At 43.4% G+C, this 18,273-nt stretch overlaps 2 protein-coding genes and 1 pseudogene across 2 annotated transcripts in view; 2 read left to right on the top strand and 1 right to left on the bottom strand.

Moving 5' to 3' along the window:
- Window positions 1–5,431, top strand: part of LOC116895357 (calcium-binding mitochondrial carrier protein SCaMC-1-like) — a 45,766-nt gene extending 40,335 nt beyond the window's left edge. Inside the window, exons 7-10 of the mRNA XM_032896655.1 lie at window positions 116–223; window positions 1,064–1,231; window positions 1,792–1,939; window positions 5,083–5,431. Coding sequence (XP_032752546.1) covers window positions 116–223; window positions 1,064–1,231; window positions 1,792–1,939; window positions 5,083–5,258 — 600 coding nt within the window. The 3' untranslated portion in view covers window positions 5,259–5,431. The remainder of the gene's footprint in view (window positions 1–115; window positions 224–1,063; window positions 1,232–1,791; window positions 1,940–5,082) is intronic.
- A 3,292-nt stretch (window positions 5,432–8,723) lies between these two features.
- LOC116895774 lies at window positions 8,724–13,097 on the bottom strand (annotated as a pseudogene).
- Slc25a24 (solute carrier family 25 member 24) overlaps window positions 12,940–18,273 on the top strand; it is a 26,989-nt gene continuing 21,655 nt past the window's right edge. Inside the window, exon 1 of the mRNA XM_032897451.1 lies at window positions 12,940–13,278. Coding sequence (XP_032753342.1) covers window positions 13,096–13,278 — 183 coding nt within the window. The 5' untranslated portion in view covers window positions 12,940–13,095. The remainder of the gene's footprint in view (window positions 13,279–18,273) is intronic.

Genomic DNA, 18,273 nt, shown 5'->3' with positions numbered 1-18,273 from the left:
TGCTAATATTTGGCACCTGATATAAATTTTAATGTAATTTTATACTATTAGTTAATGTTATAAAACTTGAAAGGCATATATTTCAGTAATAATTTCAATATTTTTATTTATACAGTATAAGAAGCTTCTTAGTTTTGAGGATGCTAATTTAGGGTTTCTTCAAAGATTTATAGCTGGTTCCATGGCTGGTATAACTTCCCAAACCTGTGTTTACCCCTTGGAGGTATGTATTACAACGTTTTAATTAAATCATGCTGTTCATGCAACTAACAACCAGAAATGATTTCCAGATCACTATAATAACTTTGTAAAGACTTTAAACTGTGTATTTTATTGTTGTTTTGGACAAATGGTATTGTAGCTAGACAAGGAAATAGAGTTATTTATTTAGTCACTTGTTAAGCAAATGTGGATTGTATGCATGCAAAGTTTAAGGTACTTTGCTGGGTACTGTATGGGATCCAAGGGAGACTCAGATGGAGATTTTGATCATCATGTACTCCATAGTCTAGAAGGGAAAATAAAAATCTACAGTGTTATTAATGATCCAAAATTTAAAAAAAGTTCTAGAAGATAGCTCAATATATAGTACTGTGGGAACTCAAAGGGGAGGATTATTTCTAGTTAAGAACTCCATGAAAGATATGAATAGATGTATCATCATGGCATAGGCTTTGAACACGAGGGATTATGAAGAAAGGCATTTTAGAGGGAAATAACAGGTTGAACAAATGGAGTTTAAAAGTAGACATTTACTTTTAGATTGTTTTGGGTGTTTTTATTGTTGTTGTTGTTTGTGGGTGGGTTTTTTTTTTTTTTTTGAGACAGTGTCTTACTTTGTAGCCCATGTTGGCCTGGAAGTCACTATTCAGCCCAGGCTGACATGGAGCAAGTAGGAACCCCTTGCCCTTGTTTCTGGGTGTTGAGGCTACAGGTGTAAGCAAGCCACCAAGAATTCTATGATTTCAAAAAAATTGTGAACGTGGTAGATACGGCACACCTAGATTGCTGCATGGGTTAGGTAAAATTAATCAATGTCTTTATTACATTGTCTCTCTCCTAGGTGATAAAGACCAGGCTGATTCTGGGTAGAACTGGAGAGTTCTCTGGGATTATTGACTGTGGCAGGAAGCTTCTGAGGAGAGAGGGCATTCAGGCCTTCAGCAAAGGCTATGTTCCGAACCTGCTGAGTATTGTACCGTATGCAGGCTTGGATCTCACCATCTTTGAGGTGAGTCCCACATTATGCATTATATTTGAAAAGGGGACACACTATTTCTATTCTGAAATATAGATATGGCTTTGCATGGAATAGCTTCTGATCAAGAATCAAACTGAATGTTTTTATTTGCCTTTCTTTTAGACATCTGGTAATCTAGTGATTTTTGTTTGATTTTTTTTTAATGCCACTTCTTGGCCATGATGATTATAGATATAACTTCTTTAAAATAGTATTTTTCAATCCTGGATATGCATCAGAATTACCCACTTATAGATCTTTAAAAGAATAAACCCCCTTAGCCACATCCTGAGGTATTCTGACGGTGCGATGTTATCAGTCAGGGTCATGGCATTTCATGGTCATGACCATGTTACCCTTCTCAGGTCAGATTTGATGTTGGCATAAAAATGGTATTGAGTTAATCTCTGTGAGAATATCCAGAGTTTTTGCTCTGGTCTTTAAAACTAAAACAATAAAAAGAAAACAGAAAGGAAAGCCAGACAAAGTGGACATAAGAGAACACAAACACCAACTGTGAACTCAGGTGGTCCTTTCTTCTCCACCAGCAGCTTCTGAAGAATTACTGGCTAGAACACTATGCAGAAAGCTCCGTGAACCCGGGGTTAGCAATTGTGCTGGCGTGTAGCACACTGTCGCACACTTTAGGCCAGTTGGCCAGTTTCCCCCTGAACCTTGTTAGAACTCGCATGCAGGCAGGTGAGTTTATTTTATTTTTTTTAAATTTTTTTATTTTAGTTTAATGAAGTCATCACTGAGGTAAGAAATATGTTTTAAATAAGTATTAGCTGATAATTTTAAAGGCATACAATTGAAAATGAAGAAGCTAACCAATTTAAAGCACTTTTAAGGGTGTATTTATTTACTTATTTTATGCGTATGAAAGGGTTGCATGCATGTATCTACATGTACTACATACATGCAGTTCCTGAAGTAGACAGAAGAGGGCAGTTAGATCCCCAGGAACTGGAGTTGTAGATGGTCATGTGCCTCTACATGGGTGCTGGGAAATGAACCTGGGTCCTCTGAAAGAGCATCAAGTACTCTTAACCACTGAGCCATCTCTCTTAGAACCTTTTGTAAGTTTCAATTTTCCTTTTCTTCCAAAGTCCTGTCTGGGGCTCTCCACATTTGCTTCAATTGTCTCTTTAAGGAGATTTTAATTAGGAAGGGCCATGTAGAATAATAGAAAAAACTTGCATTCTTTAAATCGAACCAACAGCTAATCTACAGAGGCTCATTATCCTTGGTTTTGCTGGCACTGCTGTAAGCTGCTTCGGGAATCTCTGTCCTTTAGTCTATTCAGTGAAATGATGGCAAATACTTTGTGTTTTGTTTTTCTCGGTGAAATGTTAGGGATTTAAATTTTAACAATTTTTTAGAGTCACTTTTCAAAGATGAAACAAGCAGCACAATGTAATTATTGTCTTCCTGAATAGATCAAGAGTCTCACGGTGGGTAATGTGCTTTTACTTTCTCTCTCCCTCTCTTTCTCAAGTAGGCTTTGTGTTTGGTTTATATCACACTCGAGATGGAGAATTTCTCTCTCCAGTATCACTCATGCCTTCTATTAATCTACCCTTTAGTCTTTCTTCCAAATGCCTCTGTGAAGTCTCTCATGAGAGACTTGCAAGTTGTTCTAAGGAACTGGAAGGAGTAGTGATGGAAACCATTTATATCTGTTCTGCCCAGTATAGTAGCCACCCATTATATCCACACATATCAGGCATTTGAAATGTACTAATATTACTGAGGAGTGGAGATTTAATTTAATTTTAATTAAATTTAAGTAGCTACACGTATACATGTATAGTCACTCTGTGTGGTGGTTCAAATAAAACAGCCATCATAGACCCATAGGAAATGGCACTATTAGGAAGTGTGGTTTTGCTGGAGTAGGTGTGGTTTTGTTGGAGGAAAGGTGTAACAAGTGGGTAGGCTTTGAGGTCTCAGAAATGCATGCCAGGTCTACCTAATGGCTCACAACTCTTCCTACTGCCTGGAAATCCAGACATAGATCTCCCAGTTTCTTCTCCAGCACTGCTTGCTTACATTCCCCATGCTTTCCACCATGACTATAATAGACTAAATCTATGAAATGGAAGACCGCCCCAACTAAATGCTTTTCTTTGTAATAGTTCTGTGGTCATGTGGTCTCACAACGATAGAAATCCTAAGGCAGAAGTTGGTACCAGGAGTGGGGAATTGCTGTGATAGATCTGACCATGCTTTTGTTTGGAGGAATGTGTACTTTTGGTTTAAAAAGATGTCAAACATTTTAAATGGGCCATAATGGGCTATACTAGTATGAGCACGGAAGACAGTGGTGCCGAGGTTGATTTGAATGGTGTGAGCCTGGCTCGAGAGGTTTCAGAGAAGAAGAATGTGGCCTAAAGACTATTGTATTGTGATATTTTGATGAAAAATGTGGCTGCTTTCTGCCCTTGTCCAAAAAAAACAAAAAACAAAAAACAAAAAACAAAAACAAAAACAAAAACAAAAACAAAAAAACAAAAACAAAAACAAATCTGCCTCAGGCTAAATAGAAGAGTTTTGGGCTAACTGAATTTGCAGAGAAAGATTTCAAAATAGTCTGTGTCTGTATGTGGGCTGTGTTATATGGCTATTAGTGGCCACACTTATGCAAATCTATAATGAAAAGGAGCAGACTGAGCAAGGAAAGTTACAAAGATGTACAATTTGAGGAAAAAGGGGGCATCAAAAAGTGGGGCTAAGTCCTGTGTTTAGGGAGGTAAACAGATTAAAGAAAATTCTGATGTTTAATGAAAAAAAGGTAGTGGTGAGCTCAGAGCAAGATCCCACCCAACTAAGCTTTCAATTGTGACAAGGAATTAAATGAAAGCTTACAGCCAGATGTGGTGTTGCATGACTTTAATCCCGGAGGCAGAGGCTGGCAGATCTCTTAAGTTTGAGACCAGCCTGGTCTACAGACTGAGTTTCAGGACAGCCAAGCTTAGGTAGTGAAGGAAACCATTGAAAACACAAAACTAGAGAAGTTGGAGTTGAACAAGGAGGCCATGTTGCAGCCCCAGCGAGCAATAGAATGTGGCAGCTTTGGTCATGTGGTTCTGATTTTAGAGTCAAGGATAGAAAAAGGGGTTACGGAATCTTCCTCCAAGACTAAGGAATACCACTGAAGCCAGGCATGTGGCGGTCATGTTCCTACACAGAGGCCTAGAGAGACCATTGTTTGAAACTGTGAAGGTGAAGCTTGCATTTATTTCCTTGGAGACTCCAAGATGTTGGAGAAGCCAGGGCTGTGGGATGTCTGCTGAGGAAGCTGCTAATAGGGAGTGGAACCAGCCCAAGAGAAAGAAGTGCATTGGAGACAATGTAGGTGAAAGGAGTTGGAGGTCTGGAGAGCACTTTGACACCTGACATGGAGATGCAGAGTTTAGAGTTTGACCAGCCGATTTTCAGTCTTAGGCCCAGTATTTCCTCACTGAGCTCTCTCTTGAAATGTCTATCCTGTGCCTGGAAGTATGCAATGCTTTTTGATTTTGATTTTATAGGAGATTACGGTTAAGAGATTGTACGAATCTCCAAAGAGACTTCGTACTTTGGACTTTTAAATAGGTTTGCAACTGTTATAAACTATGGGGACCTTTTGAAGTTGTACTAAATGCATTTTGCATTATGATATGACTACAAGCCTATGGGGACCGGGGAGTGGACTGTGGACACTACCCTATTGATGTATAGGATCATTCTATATATGAGTATCCTGTGAAATGATTTCAACTTCTATAAGTTCTCATTATCTTTGGCTAGGTTGATATGTAAATATTAAATGATGAGTTATATATTTTTTTAATTTATAGCCATGCTGGAAAATGAAACAATACCCATGATGCAGCTCATCCAGGAAATATACACCAAAGAAGGGAAGAAGGGATTTTTTAGGGGTTTAACCCCTAATATCCTCAAGCTGCTTCCTGCAGTGGGCATTGGCTGTGTGGCTCATGAACTAGTGAAATTGCTTTTTGGACTAACTTAGAAGTGGAATACCAAACTGTCATCACTGCCATAATCACTAAGGTATAAGATAATACCTGGGTTATAAGGTGACCTTACTTTTTCCTAAAAAGAAAGAAATATCAACTACTTGTAAAATTACTTTGTCTTTATTTATTATAAAATATACAAATTAAATGGTAGTTTTGGCAAAATTGTTCAATAACTTAAAATCTCTTATCATCCACAGAATTCTTATTTTACATTTCCTGTTACCTTTTCCAAAATCCTATAACTGTTTTTGATTGGATGGTAATACCTCATGCAATTACATTAGGGAATACTTGGTAAGCTGCACAGAGTCTTTGTTAGAAATTCTTTTTAAGTTAAGCTTGAACATGTTTTACACAGTAAAGCAAAAAATCAGCACACTTAAACTCGATGTTATGGTTAATTTCTTCAGCCAAATAGACAGGCCACTTCAAAATTCCATTTAGAGCGCTATGAGTCACTTTGCTTGCTAGTCCTATGTTCCCTTCAGTTTCTGCACATCTGATCCCCCTCACCCCTGAAGATGGCTTTATCTTTGTAGATGGTCTTTGTAGACCAGAGCTGCCTCCCTCCCCCTCACCTGGGGGAATTCCTGTTTCAGTTCACAGTTTCCACAATCGCTAGAGTGATTTGCTCAGGTCAATAGCTTACACTCTTTCCTTCCATTATGAGAAAGACTGGCTAACATTTCTTAATTCTGCTTGCGTCCTCAACAGCCCCCACTTATTTGGGCCCTCTCAGGTAATCTGACTGAACCTGGCTGGTGGAGCTGGAGGTGGGGCACCTCCTGGATGAGCTGGGAGCCAAGGGTGTGACTCAGCAGGTTATCTCTAAAGCTCTTCTTCTGAGTCATTGCTTTTTATTTGCATGGTGAATGGGAGCGATAGGAGTCCTGAAGTTGGCTGAGGAATAATGCTGTGATAGCCTAGTATTTCACTTTTACAACGGGATGACTATTGTCAGAACTCTGTTAATAGTTCTGCATTACCTTTCTTTACTTCGTTAGCAGATATCAATTGTACAAGATGAGCATTTCCTCTGTGTCATTTTCCTACATTATGCTATATCGTGATCACATTCAACAACAAACTAGTTAAAAGATGAGCAAAGGACTTGGATAGACATTTCCCCCGAGAGAATATACAAACGACACAAAGAAGCAAAGAAAAACTGCTTGGCGTTCCTGATCACAGGGAAAGCAATTTAAAGCCTCACGGACATCCCATCTCACGATGCCGCCATGATGGCTATCGTGGAGAAGCCAGCCAGGGCTGATGAGCACTTAGAGAAGCTGGGACTCCGAGTACTGCTGATGGAGCACAGAGCCACGGAGAAGAGTTCTGAGCGGACCTCATGAGACCAAAAGCAGGATGACTGCATGACCCAGCAGCCTACACTATTTCAAAAGCAATTCAGAGCAGGGTCTTAAGGGACGATCTGCTCACCTATGCTTATCTCAGCATTGCTTGCAATAACCAAAATGTACAGCCACTTGAAAGTCCCCATACCTAATAAACGGTGGTGTATGCATACAATGGAATGCCATTTCTCCTTTGAAAGACCATCCTGATGTATATATAGTACATATGGATGAACCTGGACGGCGTTACTTTAAGGGAAATGAACTAGTCACAAAGGCTAAACATATGTACCCTAGAGTGATCAGACCCATAGAGGCAGGTGACTGCCAGTGGCTTGGGAGGGAGAGGTGGCAACTGGAGGTACAGATGGTTGTGAGCCGCCATGTAGGTGCTGGGTACCAAACTCGAGTCCTCTGGAAGAGCAGCCAGTGCCCTTCACTGCTAAGTCATATCTCCAGCCCCCACCCCAGATTTCTTACAGTGTCAGAACCCTTTAGAAACGATTATGCTGTTTTCTGTCTCCCTGGACTGGAAGATAGGCTCCATGAACTCAGGGCTTCAGCTAGTTTTCTTCATTGTCGTCTTTGCTATTTGGAGATCTGTAGGTTGCACATAGCAGGCATTTAATGAATATTAACAGTTGTTTTGTATTCGGTAGAGGGCAAGGGTTTATTATACCACCTCTTGTTCTCAGTCTTTTTTCAACCTTAATTCTGGCCTTTTCTTCTTAGAACGTTTATATTGCAATATAGTACCTAATTCTAAGGTAATTCAGGGAAGTTATGTCTAAAATAATTAATGTTATTGAAGTTTCCCTACCACCTTTTGTGTGTTCTTGTGTGTTCGTATGTGTGAGTATGCATATGGAGGCAGGAGAGTGACATCAGGTGGCTTCCTTAATCTCTTCCTACCTCACACACATACGCAGTGTCAAGGCATGCGCATGGAGGTCAGAAGTCACTTGCTGGGGGTCAGTTCTTTCTCACCGTGTGGGTCCCAAAGGTCAAACTCAGGTCAACAGGATTAACCACAGGTATCTTTACTTGCTGAGTCTCCATAGACCCCCTTTTTTTCGTTTGAGTCAGGGTCTCTCATGAACCTGAAGCTTGCCTTTTCAGGAGAGATTGGCTGGGTAGTAAGCTCTGGTGATGCCCGTCTGTGCCTTTACAGGGCTGGGGTTATAGGTGTGCCCTGCCATGTCCATCTTTGTTTTTGTTTTGTTTTAGATGTAGGTGCTAGGGGCTCGAAAGCAGGTCCTCATGCTTATGAAGCAACCATTTTACCAACCGAGACATCTTCCCAGCTCTCCCCACCCCAATCCTGTATTGCACTGTAACTTAACATGCTTTTAATTTACCTTCTGAAGCAATGAACCTTCCTAGGATCTCCATTTCCAATAGCTTAACACTTATCATTGTCCTGTGCTGTAATAAAACTGTAGCTAAGAGTTTTGTCTTCCTCCAGCTGTGGTCACTTCTATCATTGTTCCTGGCTTAAACATCCCTGACTACTCCGTGGCCCTCTGAACTGTGTTTGCTTTGAACTTTCCCTCCTGCTAGAAGGTAGGAAAGCAGGTATGAGAGTTAGGCTATTGAACAGAGTGGATGAAGACCATGGTTGCAGTGCAGAGGTGAGAATGCCATCCTCTCACCTGATTCTGTTGTTCCTGTGTTTGCAAAGACAAAAGCAGCCAAGCATTGTCACATACAGGTATCTGTGATGGTGTGTATATGCTTAGCCCAGGGAGTGACACTGTTAGAAGGTATGGCCTTGTTGGAGGAAGTGTGTCACTATGGGGTGGGCTTGGAGACCCTCCGCCTAGCTGCCTGGGAATGCTCAGTCTGCTCCTGGCCTCCTTCGGGTGAAGATGTAGAACTCAGCTCCTCCTGCACCAGGCCTGCCTGGATGCTGTGATGCTGCCATGCTCCCGCCTTGATGATACTGGACTGAGCCTCTGAACCTGTAAGCCAACTCCAATTAAATGTTGTCCTTTATAAGACTTACATTAGTCATGGTGTCTGTTCACAGTAATAAGACCCTAACTAAGACAGTATCTTTTTTGTTTTTTTTAACTATTCTTTATTATGTGCGTCAGCTCAGGCCCTAAGTGTGAAGCCGAAGTTGGCGTTCTCCATCTCCTTCTTGGTGTGTAACCCATAAAGCTCGCTGACATATCACCTGTCGTGTGATATGGAACACAGACTCCCCCGCCTTCCAGTTGGGCACATCTTTCATGATGATGGCCTCCTCCTCCAGGTTCTTCTGAAGAATCTGCAGGGTCCTGTGGTCCTTCTCTGTCTGGAGGAGTGGCATGAGGGTGATCCTGGCCTCCAAGTCCTCGATCAGCAGGCACCTACGCTCCTGGTTCCACCTCATCATTTCTCCAGTAGCCAAAGATCAAGGCCCGATGCACACAGCAAACATGCTGTACCCCGACCTCCCCAGCGGGGACAGGTTCTGCTTGTAGTTGATGGGGCCGTAGCTTCACCTTTGACACCGCCATACTTTCAGGATCCCCTAAGACAGTATCTTAAAGAGAATTATTTTATACTGGGCAAGTTTGGAACCTGTGTGAACTTGTTCAATAGAATATGTTCTGCAGGTAAGAAAAAATTATGTGTCCATTGTGTACCTTATGCGTTGCCTTCAATGTGTGTGAAATATTTCCAGCATAAAAATGAGGAAATGCATTTGGGAAGTTTAGTTTATCCTTATAGCTGACAGAAGATTCATGAAGGTTGAGTTTTATGGACGCTTAGTGAAACCACGCTGACTTAATCTCACCCTGTGATGTTAGGTGAAGGATGGTCATATGACACACCCTCAGCATGCTTTCCCTTACCTTGATAGAACTCTGGCTGGGTAGACCAACCTCTACCTTCACTCGCCTCTTCTAGCTAGCTTCCTAGCCAAATCCCAACCTCTTGTCTCTGATGCCGCCAGCCAACCAACACCGTAGAGACTGTGGACAGGAGAGAATGCAGGCAGCCAAGTTCTCTGCCGTAGCCTCATTCCTGGCCATCAGACTAAGTGACTGCGTTGCTTCCACCATCTGGATGGCTTTTGCTATACCACACTGCTGGCCTCTTGAAAATATTATATGAATTATGGGTTGTTTTTGTTCTGGTCCCAAGGAGCCAATTTGCTACTGTAAAGGAAAACGTTTTACAGGCAAACCCATCAATAGCCTTTCAGGTCCCACGCTGAACTCCTCTCAACAGAAACATTCTTCTTCAACCAGAAACATTGTTTGAATCATTCCCCCACTTTAACATCTTTACAAACCTAACAGACCGTGGGAGATTGTTTGGTTTATCTGACGGTTCCTCATGATTCCATTCAGGTCGTGCCTCACTCACTCAGTCCAGTCAGGTGCCCAGCTCGATCACCTGTCATTCCTGCTGCACAGATGGTCTTACTCAGACCTGCCTGGAGGCCTTTAACTATAAAGAAGATAGGAAAGGAAAGAGGAGAGGGGTACGGGGAGGGAAAGAGGGAAGGAAAGAAGGAAGCATGGGGGGTTAGAGATGGAGAGAGGAAGCATGGAGAGGAGAGGGACTCAGTGCTTTTTATATATAAAATAGATATATACAATATCGATCAGCTGCCTATGATTAGTGTTATTAAAAAGATTTGAATTATTTACACTAAAATGTAGTTTTCGGGACACAATTCAAATAAGTGTTGAAACACTGAAGTCTTTTTTTCCATTACTTAATTTATTCACTTTACACTCAGATGTAAAGGGCCGCCTCTCCTCCCAGGCCCTCCTGACACAGCCCATCCCCCCAAGAAACACAAGAGTCTTAACAGAGCTTTCTAAATGCCGAGGCAAGGTTCAAAGCCAATTGTAATTCTATTATTTAAAACAATTACAATTGCTTTAAAATGTGAAGTTTAAAACCAGTTAGCAATGGTGATTTCCATAATTTAGTGTCTTGATCTTACAATCGGGAGTCGTTTGCATTTATTTTGGGGTGGGATGGGTCGGTAGATGGTCTGGGCAAGAGACAGAATTCTCTTTTTGCTAACTTTTTTTTTTCTTTTTTCTTTTTTTTGGAGCTGGGGACCGAACCCAGGGCCTTGCACTCGCTAGGCAAGCGCTCTTCCGCTGAGCTAAATCCCCAACCCCGACAGAATTCTCTTTTAATCTGGAATTCTGACTCCTAGATGGCTTAAAGAACATGGTAGAATTTCCAATTATATTAATGTGATATGAATGAGTCCAAACTTAAAATGATGATTTCCTCACTGTATGTCCAGGTTCATGTCCTACTGCTTGATGAAATCACCTTTCCTGTGGTGACCACAGCCTTTCACGGAAGCTGTGCAATGCATGGCCTCCTTCATGCTTGCTCATGGAGCACCAACCGTGAGGGATTGGGACTGAACCGGCCCTGGCTCAGAGATGGATGCTGTGTCAGAAACAGCACAGGGCAATTAGTAGCTGTTACCAAAAAGGGTAAGCACGTTTACTTGCCCAAACTGAGACTCTGGAGTGGTTTTTCAAGCAGATCCTTCACCACTCCAAGTGATCCACAGTAGGTGCTGATGTCTCCAAGGACCAAAATTGATGGGGGGGAATGTCTGCAGTTTCCATGGAAATGAAGGGCATGAGAAAGTCCCAAGTCTTTTAATGCAGAAGTGCTGAATTAGGCTGAATCCTAGGCTTGTCTTTCCTGATCACAGAAATGAATCAAGTAAAACCAAGTGTGAGCCCAGCATTCTGTGTAGCCTCTGGGGGCCTGACCAATGGACAGGGGAGGAAGCCCTTTCATGGAGATGTCTGAGGTCCGTGTACATTTTCTTCTACCATGAAGAAATTTTCTGACTGTTATCTGTGTGGTAGCCTCCTTCACCGTCATAGCAAATACTGGAGATAATGTTTATAAATAGGGAAAGGTTCACCTGGGCTTAAGGTTTCAGAGGCTCCAGTCCATGGTTACATGACCTCATTGCTTGTAGGGTGGAGGTTGGGGGCTAGGAGTACAGGGTGGAATAAAACCTCTCACCTCATATGCTGCATTTTTTTTTTTTTTTTGTTTTTTTTTTTCGGAGCTGGGGACCGAACCCAGGGCCTTGCGCTTCCTAGGTAAGCGCTCTACCACTGAGCTAAATCCCCAGCACCTCATATGCTGCATTTTTAATATCAACCCCTCCTAACTCTCACAGCTCCTGACATGGTTCTGTCCCTGTATAGATAGCTCTGCTCTTTTCAGAACTTCCTATCACGCGACTACTTTTCAGCGCTGAGAGGCATCTCCTCTTATGAACACAGCACAGGTTGTCCCACTGAGGAAACTTTCGGTGGTTTCTGGGTTGACAAGCGTCCTCAACATCAGCCATCTCCAGAGAATGGTCTTAGAAGCCATTTTCCAGGAGAGCTAACAAACACTGGTGGCGTCTGAGAGCATTTCCGGAGGAAGGGGCTAATTTCCAAGACTACAGCATGGAAGCAACAGAAGCACAGAGAGTGGCTTCGGGGTAATTTTTATTAACATCAGGCAGCTCTTATCTGCAGGTTCTATTTATACACAGTATATTTTAATGTACAGAATGGCAAGGAGGAGGTAAATCCAAGTCCCCACTTTTGAAGAAACAAGTGGTTTTAGTTCCCGTTCTACATAGCCGAAGACAACTGGACATAAGCAGCAGTGACTGCATTGAGAACATTCCAGAGAAGGACATTTCACCCGAGGGCAAAGCAGAGGTTCATATTCTCATTTTACAGACAGAAGCCATCCAGGGAACTTACTCCTGTCTTTGGAATTACATAGCCGAAGGGCCAGGCCTCGAAGTCTCCGTAGTTCCAATGTGTCCCCCGTTATCCCAGAAACCGTGTCTCACCTGAACTATAAATGGCAAAACTCAGGACCTCACCTGTCTTGAAGGGAAGGAGCTGAAGTTCCTTTGCGTGCTGTGGGAAGGTACTCATTGTGCTGCATCTCCCCTCCTTTCTCTACAGTCTCCTGGGCCCCTTTCCTCTTCCTTTGGTCTGATAGCTGTTTGACTCCCTGTCCCAGATATCCACCCACTGTTGTCTTTCTGGTGAACTCAAAGAGCAGAACTCCCTCTTCCAGCCCTACAGGTCTTTGGGGTCGAGCCTGCTCATCAAACTACCTCCGTACCCCAAGCTTTAATAATCTGTCGGCGAAGCTTGCGGCTTTGAGGAGCTTTGGACAAAGCAGAAACCCTCCCGGCTCCCTAGCACCCTGTCCTACCTGCCTGCGGGTTCCGGAGGCTGGAGGATGGCCCATCCCCTCCCAACCGCCAGCTAGACCAGGGCCAGGGCCAGCTCCGCCCCGAGCAGCAGCTGGGCGGCCACACCCTGTGCCGAGCTCGGTTCCTGTGAGCCTGAAGCCTCGCCCCGCGAAGACGCTCCAGACGCTCGGAGGCCACCGCCTCACTCCACCAGGCCTCAGCACTCGGATCCTGCCCCGCCAGCTCGCCGTGACTTCCCCCCCGACCATGCTGCGCTGGCTGCGGGCCTTCGTGCTGCCCACCGCCGTCTGCCAGGACGCGGAGCCGCCCACGCGCTACGAGACGCTCTTCCGGGCGCTGGACCGCAATGGGGACGGCGTGGTGGATATCGGAGAGCTGCAGCAGGGGCTGCAGAGCCTGGGCATCCCGCTGGGCCAGGCCGCCGAGGAGGTGGGTCGCTGCGGGGTGTTGGGGTGGCCGCAGGCGCTCCCGGGACACAGCCAGGTCCCGGGAGGGTGTTGGCCTGAGGCCAGGCAAGAAGGAGGAGGAACTATGCCTGCCGGCACGCTGGAAGAGCTCCAGAGAGTTGGATCTGGAGGCAGCGGGTGTTTTCCCAGATAAATTAGTGTTGCACACTTAAAACTTTCAACACTTTAGTTCTGAGAGCATCTCTGGTTCTTGGTTCATCATCTGTCCTGTCCTTTGCAAACTTCTCATGATTGTCCTGCTGTCAGACTTGAGTGAGTCCGGACTTGAAGTAGCTTTGTTACAACTAGAGTTTATTGTTTCAATTTTTTTTTTTTGTTAAAACCGGCCATGCTCCCAGCTGCTGGTCGAGGTAGAAAGGCCACTTTCCGTTTTTATGACATTCTAAGTTAGTGCCCTGAGAGCACACATTGATCTTAAGGGTTGACCTGTTGCAAAGCCGTTGGGACTTTCTCTGACTCATATGAATTGTGCCTCTGACATCCAGGCCCCTTGGCAGGGTGGGGACACTAGATCTGGAACTTGTCCAGCCTGCTGTCTTACAAGAGGACACTGCCTTTTCTATCTTAAGAGGAACGTGCTTAAGTTACTGAGGGGGCCACCAACTGTTCTGTACCTATATTTAAAACTCCTCCCTCAGTCATTCAGTGTCAATGGCATTAATGGAGGCCTCTTCACTTTAGTTTGTCCTCTTAGTAAGTTACAACTTTGTTTGTTTATTTTTTGGAAGCTACCCATTTTGCCCAAGGCAGTATTATATAGAACTTTACAGAACTTCTGTGTCTGCGGGGTCCCCTCTTCTTCCTGATCTCTTCTCTTCCCATCCTCACTCTGGTCATAGGTTTGCCTATTCAATGCACTTTCTTTTTTCTTTTCTTTTTTTATTAACTTGAGTATTTCTTATATTCATTTCGAGTGTTATTCCTTTCCGGTTTCGGGCAAACATCCCCTAATCCCTCCCCTCCCCTTCTTTATGGGTGTTCCCCTCCCTATCCTCCCCCATTGCCACCTCCCCCAACAGTCTAGTTCACTGGGGGTTCAGTCTTAGCAGGACCCAGGGCTTCCCCTTCCACTGGTGCTCTTACTAGGATATTCATTGCTACCTATGAGGTCAGAGTCCAGGGTCAGTCCATGTATAGTCTTTAGGTAGTGGCTTAGTCCCTGGAAGCTCTGGTTGCTTGGCATTGTTGTACATATGGGGTCTCGAGCCCCTTCAAGCTCTTCCAGTTCTTTCTCTGATTCCTTCAACGGGGGTCCCGTTCTCAGTTCAGTGGTTTGCTGCTGGCATTCGCCTCTGTATTTTCAATGCACTTTCTAAAAGAACAAGTTTGAGTGTGTGTTCTACTCGATCTGGGTTGACTCATTTCCTCCCGTTTCTTGAATCAAAGGCCTGCCTGGCTACTTTTGAGTGATAATATCTCTCCAGTCACCCTGTGACTGCATCTTGCAGGCATGTTGCGGGTGATTTGTTGTTTTTATTATTCTCTTCCAGGTGTTTTCTAAAGTCACTGACATGATTTCTTTGGCTCATGTATCATTTTAGGTGTGCTTTAAATTTCCCAATATGTTTTCGTTCTTTGAAAATGTGATGCATCTGTTGCATGCCTACAATCCCAGGACTCTGGGAGCTGAGGCTGGAGAATTGTCACAAGTTACAGGTTATCTTGGGCCCTGTCCTCTCCTTATCTAAGTCAAACTGGAGTGAACTGAAACAAAGAGCAACAGACCTCAAGACCCCCAACCCCACAATAACAACAAACGATCCTACAATAACAGCCCCCAGACAACTCAGAGTCAGAGGAAAAGTCTGTAATTTAAAAAAAGTATTGCATATAAATTACATAAAAACTATATGTATATGAATATAAACATATAGAACAGGGCAACCTATGTTTGTCACTAATAAATGTATATATTTTGTATACATACAACACACATACATACATATACACATACACCTATACCTACACACACACACACACACACACACACACACACACACACACACACGGACACACACACACACACACATATATATATATATATATATATATATATATATATATATATGCCTGACATAGTCAACTATTCCCAGCATTAAGACATTCTTCTTCTATAAATGTTTCCATCCTGATAGATAAATTCCTTTACATTTTTACTTTTTTGCTCTGCTCTGTGGACTGCCGTATGCCTTCACCCAGTCTACTGGTTCAAATGCTAATCTCTTCTAAAATTCCTTACAGACACACCCAGGAATGTCTTTATTGGATACCTGAGTATCTTTTTCATACTAATCAATTTGGTACATAAAGCTCACCATTATATCTGGGAAACTGGGGCCAATAAAATACTTCAATTTGATGACTCAGTCAAAAGATATTAACCAAGGCATGGTCAAACACTGTTATATTGCCGAGGACTGAAGAGATGGTCTATTGAGTATGCAGGGGTAAGAACTGTGAATGACTCCAAGTTCCAAGGCAATAGTTTGCCCCTAAGACAGGTGTTTACCTTGAGGGAAATCCCTATAGATTCTCACCTAATTTTGCCTCTTTCTCACATTTCCAAGCTTTTTAGAATAAGTTTAGTACATAGAGGAGAGCAAGTGTCTATATTTAAGCTTTTCAGATTTTATACTGCTTTTTACATTTATTTATTATATATGTGCACAAACTTGTATTCCATGGTGCACATGTGGCGGTTGGAGGACAGCTTGCAGGAGGCAGTTCTTTCTCGGGGGAGCGAGCTCAGGTTGTGGGGATTGGCGGCAAGCGCCCTTACCATCTTGCCGCTCTAGTGTCTTTATATTTTGGTACAAAAAATGCCTGCGTAGAATGTAGAAAGTAGGTATAAAGTGCACAGCAGCGAACCATTGGCAGGCCTTCCGAAATTACTGGCAGAAGACAAAAGACTGTGGCAGGCAGTCCTGAGGCAAAATTAGGAGCCAGCCTGATATGAAATTGCTGTGCTACACTTTTGATGCTCAGACCTCCACTTTCTTTTTTTAAAATTTATTCCTTAAAAATTTCATACATGGATATAATGTATGCGTCATATCCACTCCGTTCCCTCTCTTCACCGTCTCCTAGCCTCCTCCCCGATGTATTTCCCTTTCAGCCTCACATCCTTTCTGTTTAATTAATTAATAAACACAGCCCGTATGTGACTCGTTGTGGGGTCATCCACTGGCATGGACAACATCCCAGTGGCCACCCTGACAAAGACAGCGGCTGCCTGTCCAAAGCTCCCCAGCTAGGGGTGGAGAGTCAGGAGCCTGTCCCACTCCAGGTTCCCGCTCCAGGTTCACGTTTTTTATCTGGCTTGGTGTTTCATAGGCTTTGTGCAGCTAACCACACTGCTATGGGTTCATGTGTGCATCAGCCACATCAAGTGTGGAGAATGGCGTTTCTCTGTGCTACCTCTGGCTTTTACAGCATCCTTTGTATCAGCTTCCATGATATTCCTTTAGCCCTTGACTATGAGGTTAAAAGAGAAAATTCATGCGAGTTCTCCTAGGACTCAGGGTTGTGAACCCAGGTCTCTTGCAAACGCAGCTCGTAGTCTTAACTTCTGAGCCATCTCTCTAGCCCCACAAAAAGAAGGCTTTATTGCTCATGGGGAACAGGGTAAGTATACTGCAGAGAAAGCGGAGTCACGCCTGACATATTCGGACAGAGAATACACCTCTACAGCAGGTACCCATGTGACCACACGGAAAAGACCCGAGTTATCACCAAGATAATGAGCAAAGCCAGCCAATAGGATTTTCAAGGTTGATAGGGAAGAATAAGCCACAAGGCTGATAGTATCAGGTTATAACATGCAAGCATTTTATCAGACATTTCTCTTCACTTTTGGAAATGGCTCGGATCGTTGTCTGCTTATTGACTTTTATATAGGTAACTCTTGTGCAAGAGTTTCGGGGATACACTGATGACTCCTCTTGGTCTTGTTCACTGCTGTGCCCCCAGCTTAGTGAACATTGCCTTACAGTGTTCGGTGACTTCAACTAAATAGAAATCTTTATACCATTTCGGGGGGGGGGTCTTTCTAATCATCTCCACTTTATACTTGAAGCCTCTAAGAATTAAATAACTTGACCAAGACTCTGATTCTAGCATTTGACCCCTCGTCTGATTCCATAGCCCGTAATATAGCATAACTAGCTAATGTATGACAGACAATGAACCGTGCCTCTCAGTAAACTTCATTCAACCAGCAAACCCTTTCGCTGTTTTCATAAATCCAATCAGAGAACTCTAACCTCACTGTTTAAAAGGTAAAAAAAGTTTGAACTCAGAGTGAACAAGAGAGGTTAAGTCACCTCTTACAGAATGTCGCTTTGTGGAAGCCTACTTATCTATATGGGTAGTAACTAGAAAAATTATAAATAAATAATTCTGAATTGGTTAGGGTAAAAGAGAGGAGACACTTCATACAACAATCAGTAATTTACTGGAAGAATGGGAGAAATCAGAAGCAGAGAAAGGGAAATAAAGAGATACGCGTCCTTGCTGTAGTGAAGCCGGGGGACACAGGCTGCATCCTCAGGAAAGCTAAGTGATACATTCCATCCACACAGTGGCCTTCTCCAGCTTCAAAGTAAGACTGCAAAGCCATGGCAAACAACTTCGTCTTAAAATTGCCTGGAACCAAGCACATTTATTAAATCTCTAGCACTGAACCTGAGTTAGAGAACGCTTTACTCTCTCCTGCCCCATTCTCTCTTTCTCTTCCATACACAGAAAATATTGCCACCAAAGTAAGTGTGGGCCAAAGAAGCCCCCCACCCCATGGTGAATTCACCCAGGCTGTCCTCCCCTTTATTAGCCGTCCTTGCTTTATTTGTAATTCCAAATTCTGGAATTAGACGAGGGCGGTGCTTCTCCGTCTTCTAAGCGAAACCATAGGAACAAACACAGTTCCACCTAAGTCCCTTGACTCTCCATCAGCATTGCG

Source organism: Rattus rattus, chromosome 3 (genome assembly GCF_011064425.1).
Source record: "Rattus rattus isolate New Zealand chromosome 3, Rrattus_CSIRO_v1, whole genome shotgun sequence".
In the NCBI taxonomy this organism is placed as follows: Eukaryota; Metazoa; Chordata; class Mammalia; order Rodentia; family Muridae; genus Rattus; species Rattus rattus.
This window is presented reverse-complemented; position numbering and strand designations above follow the sequence as displayed.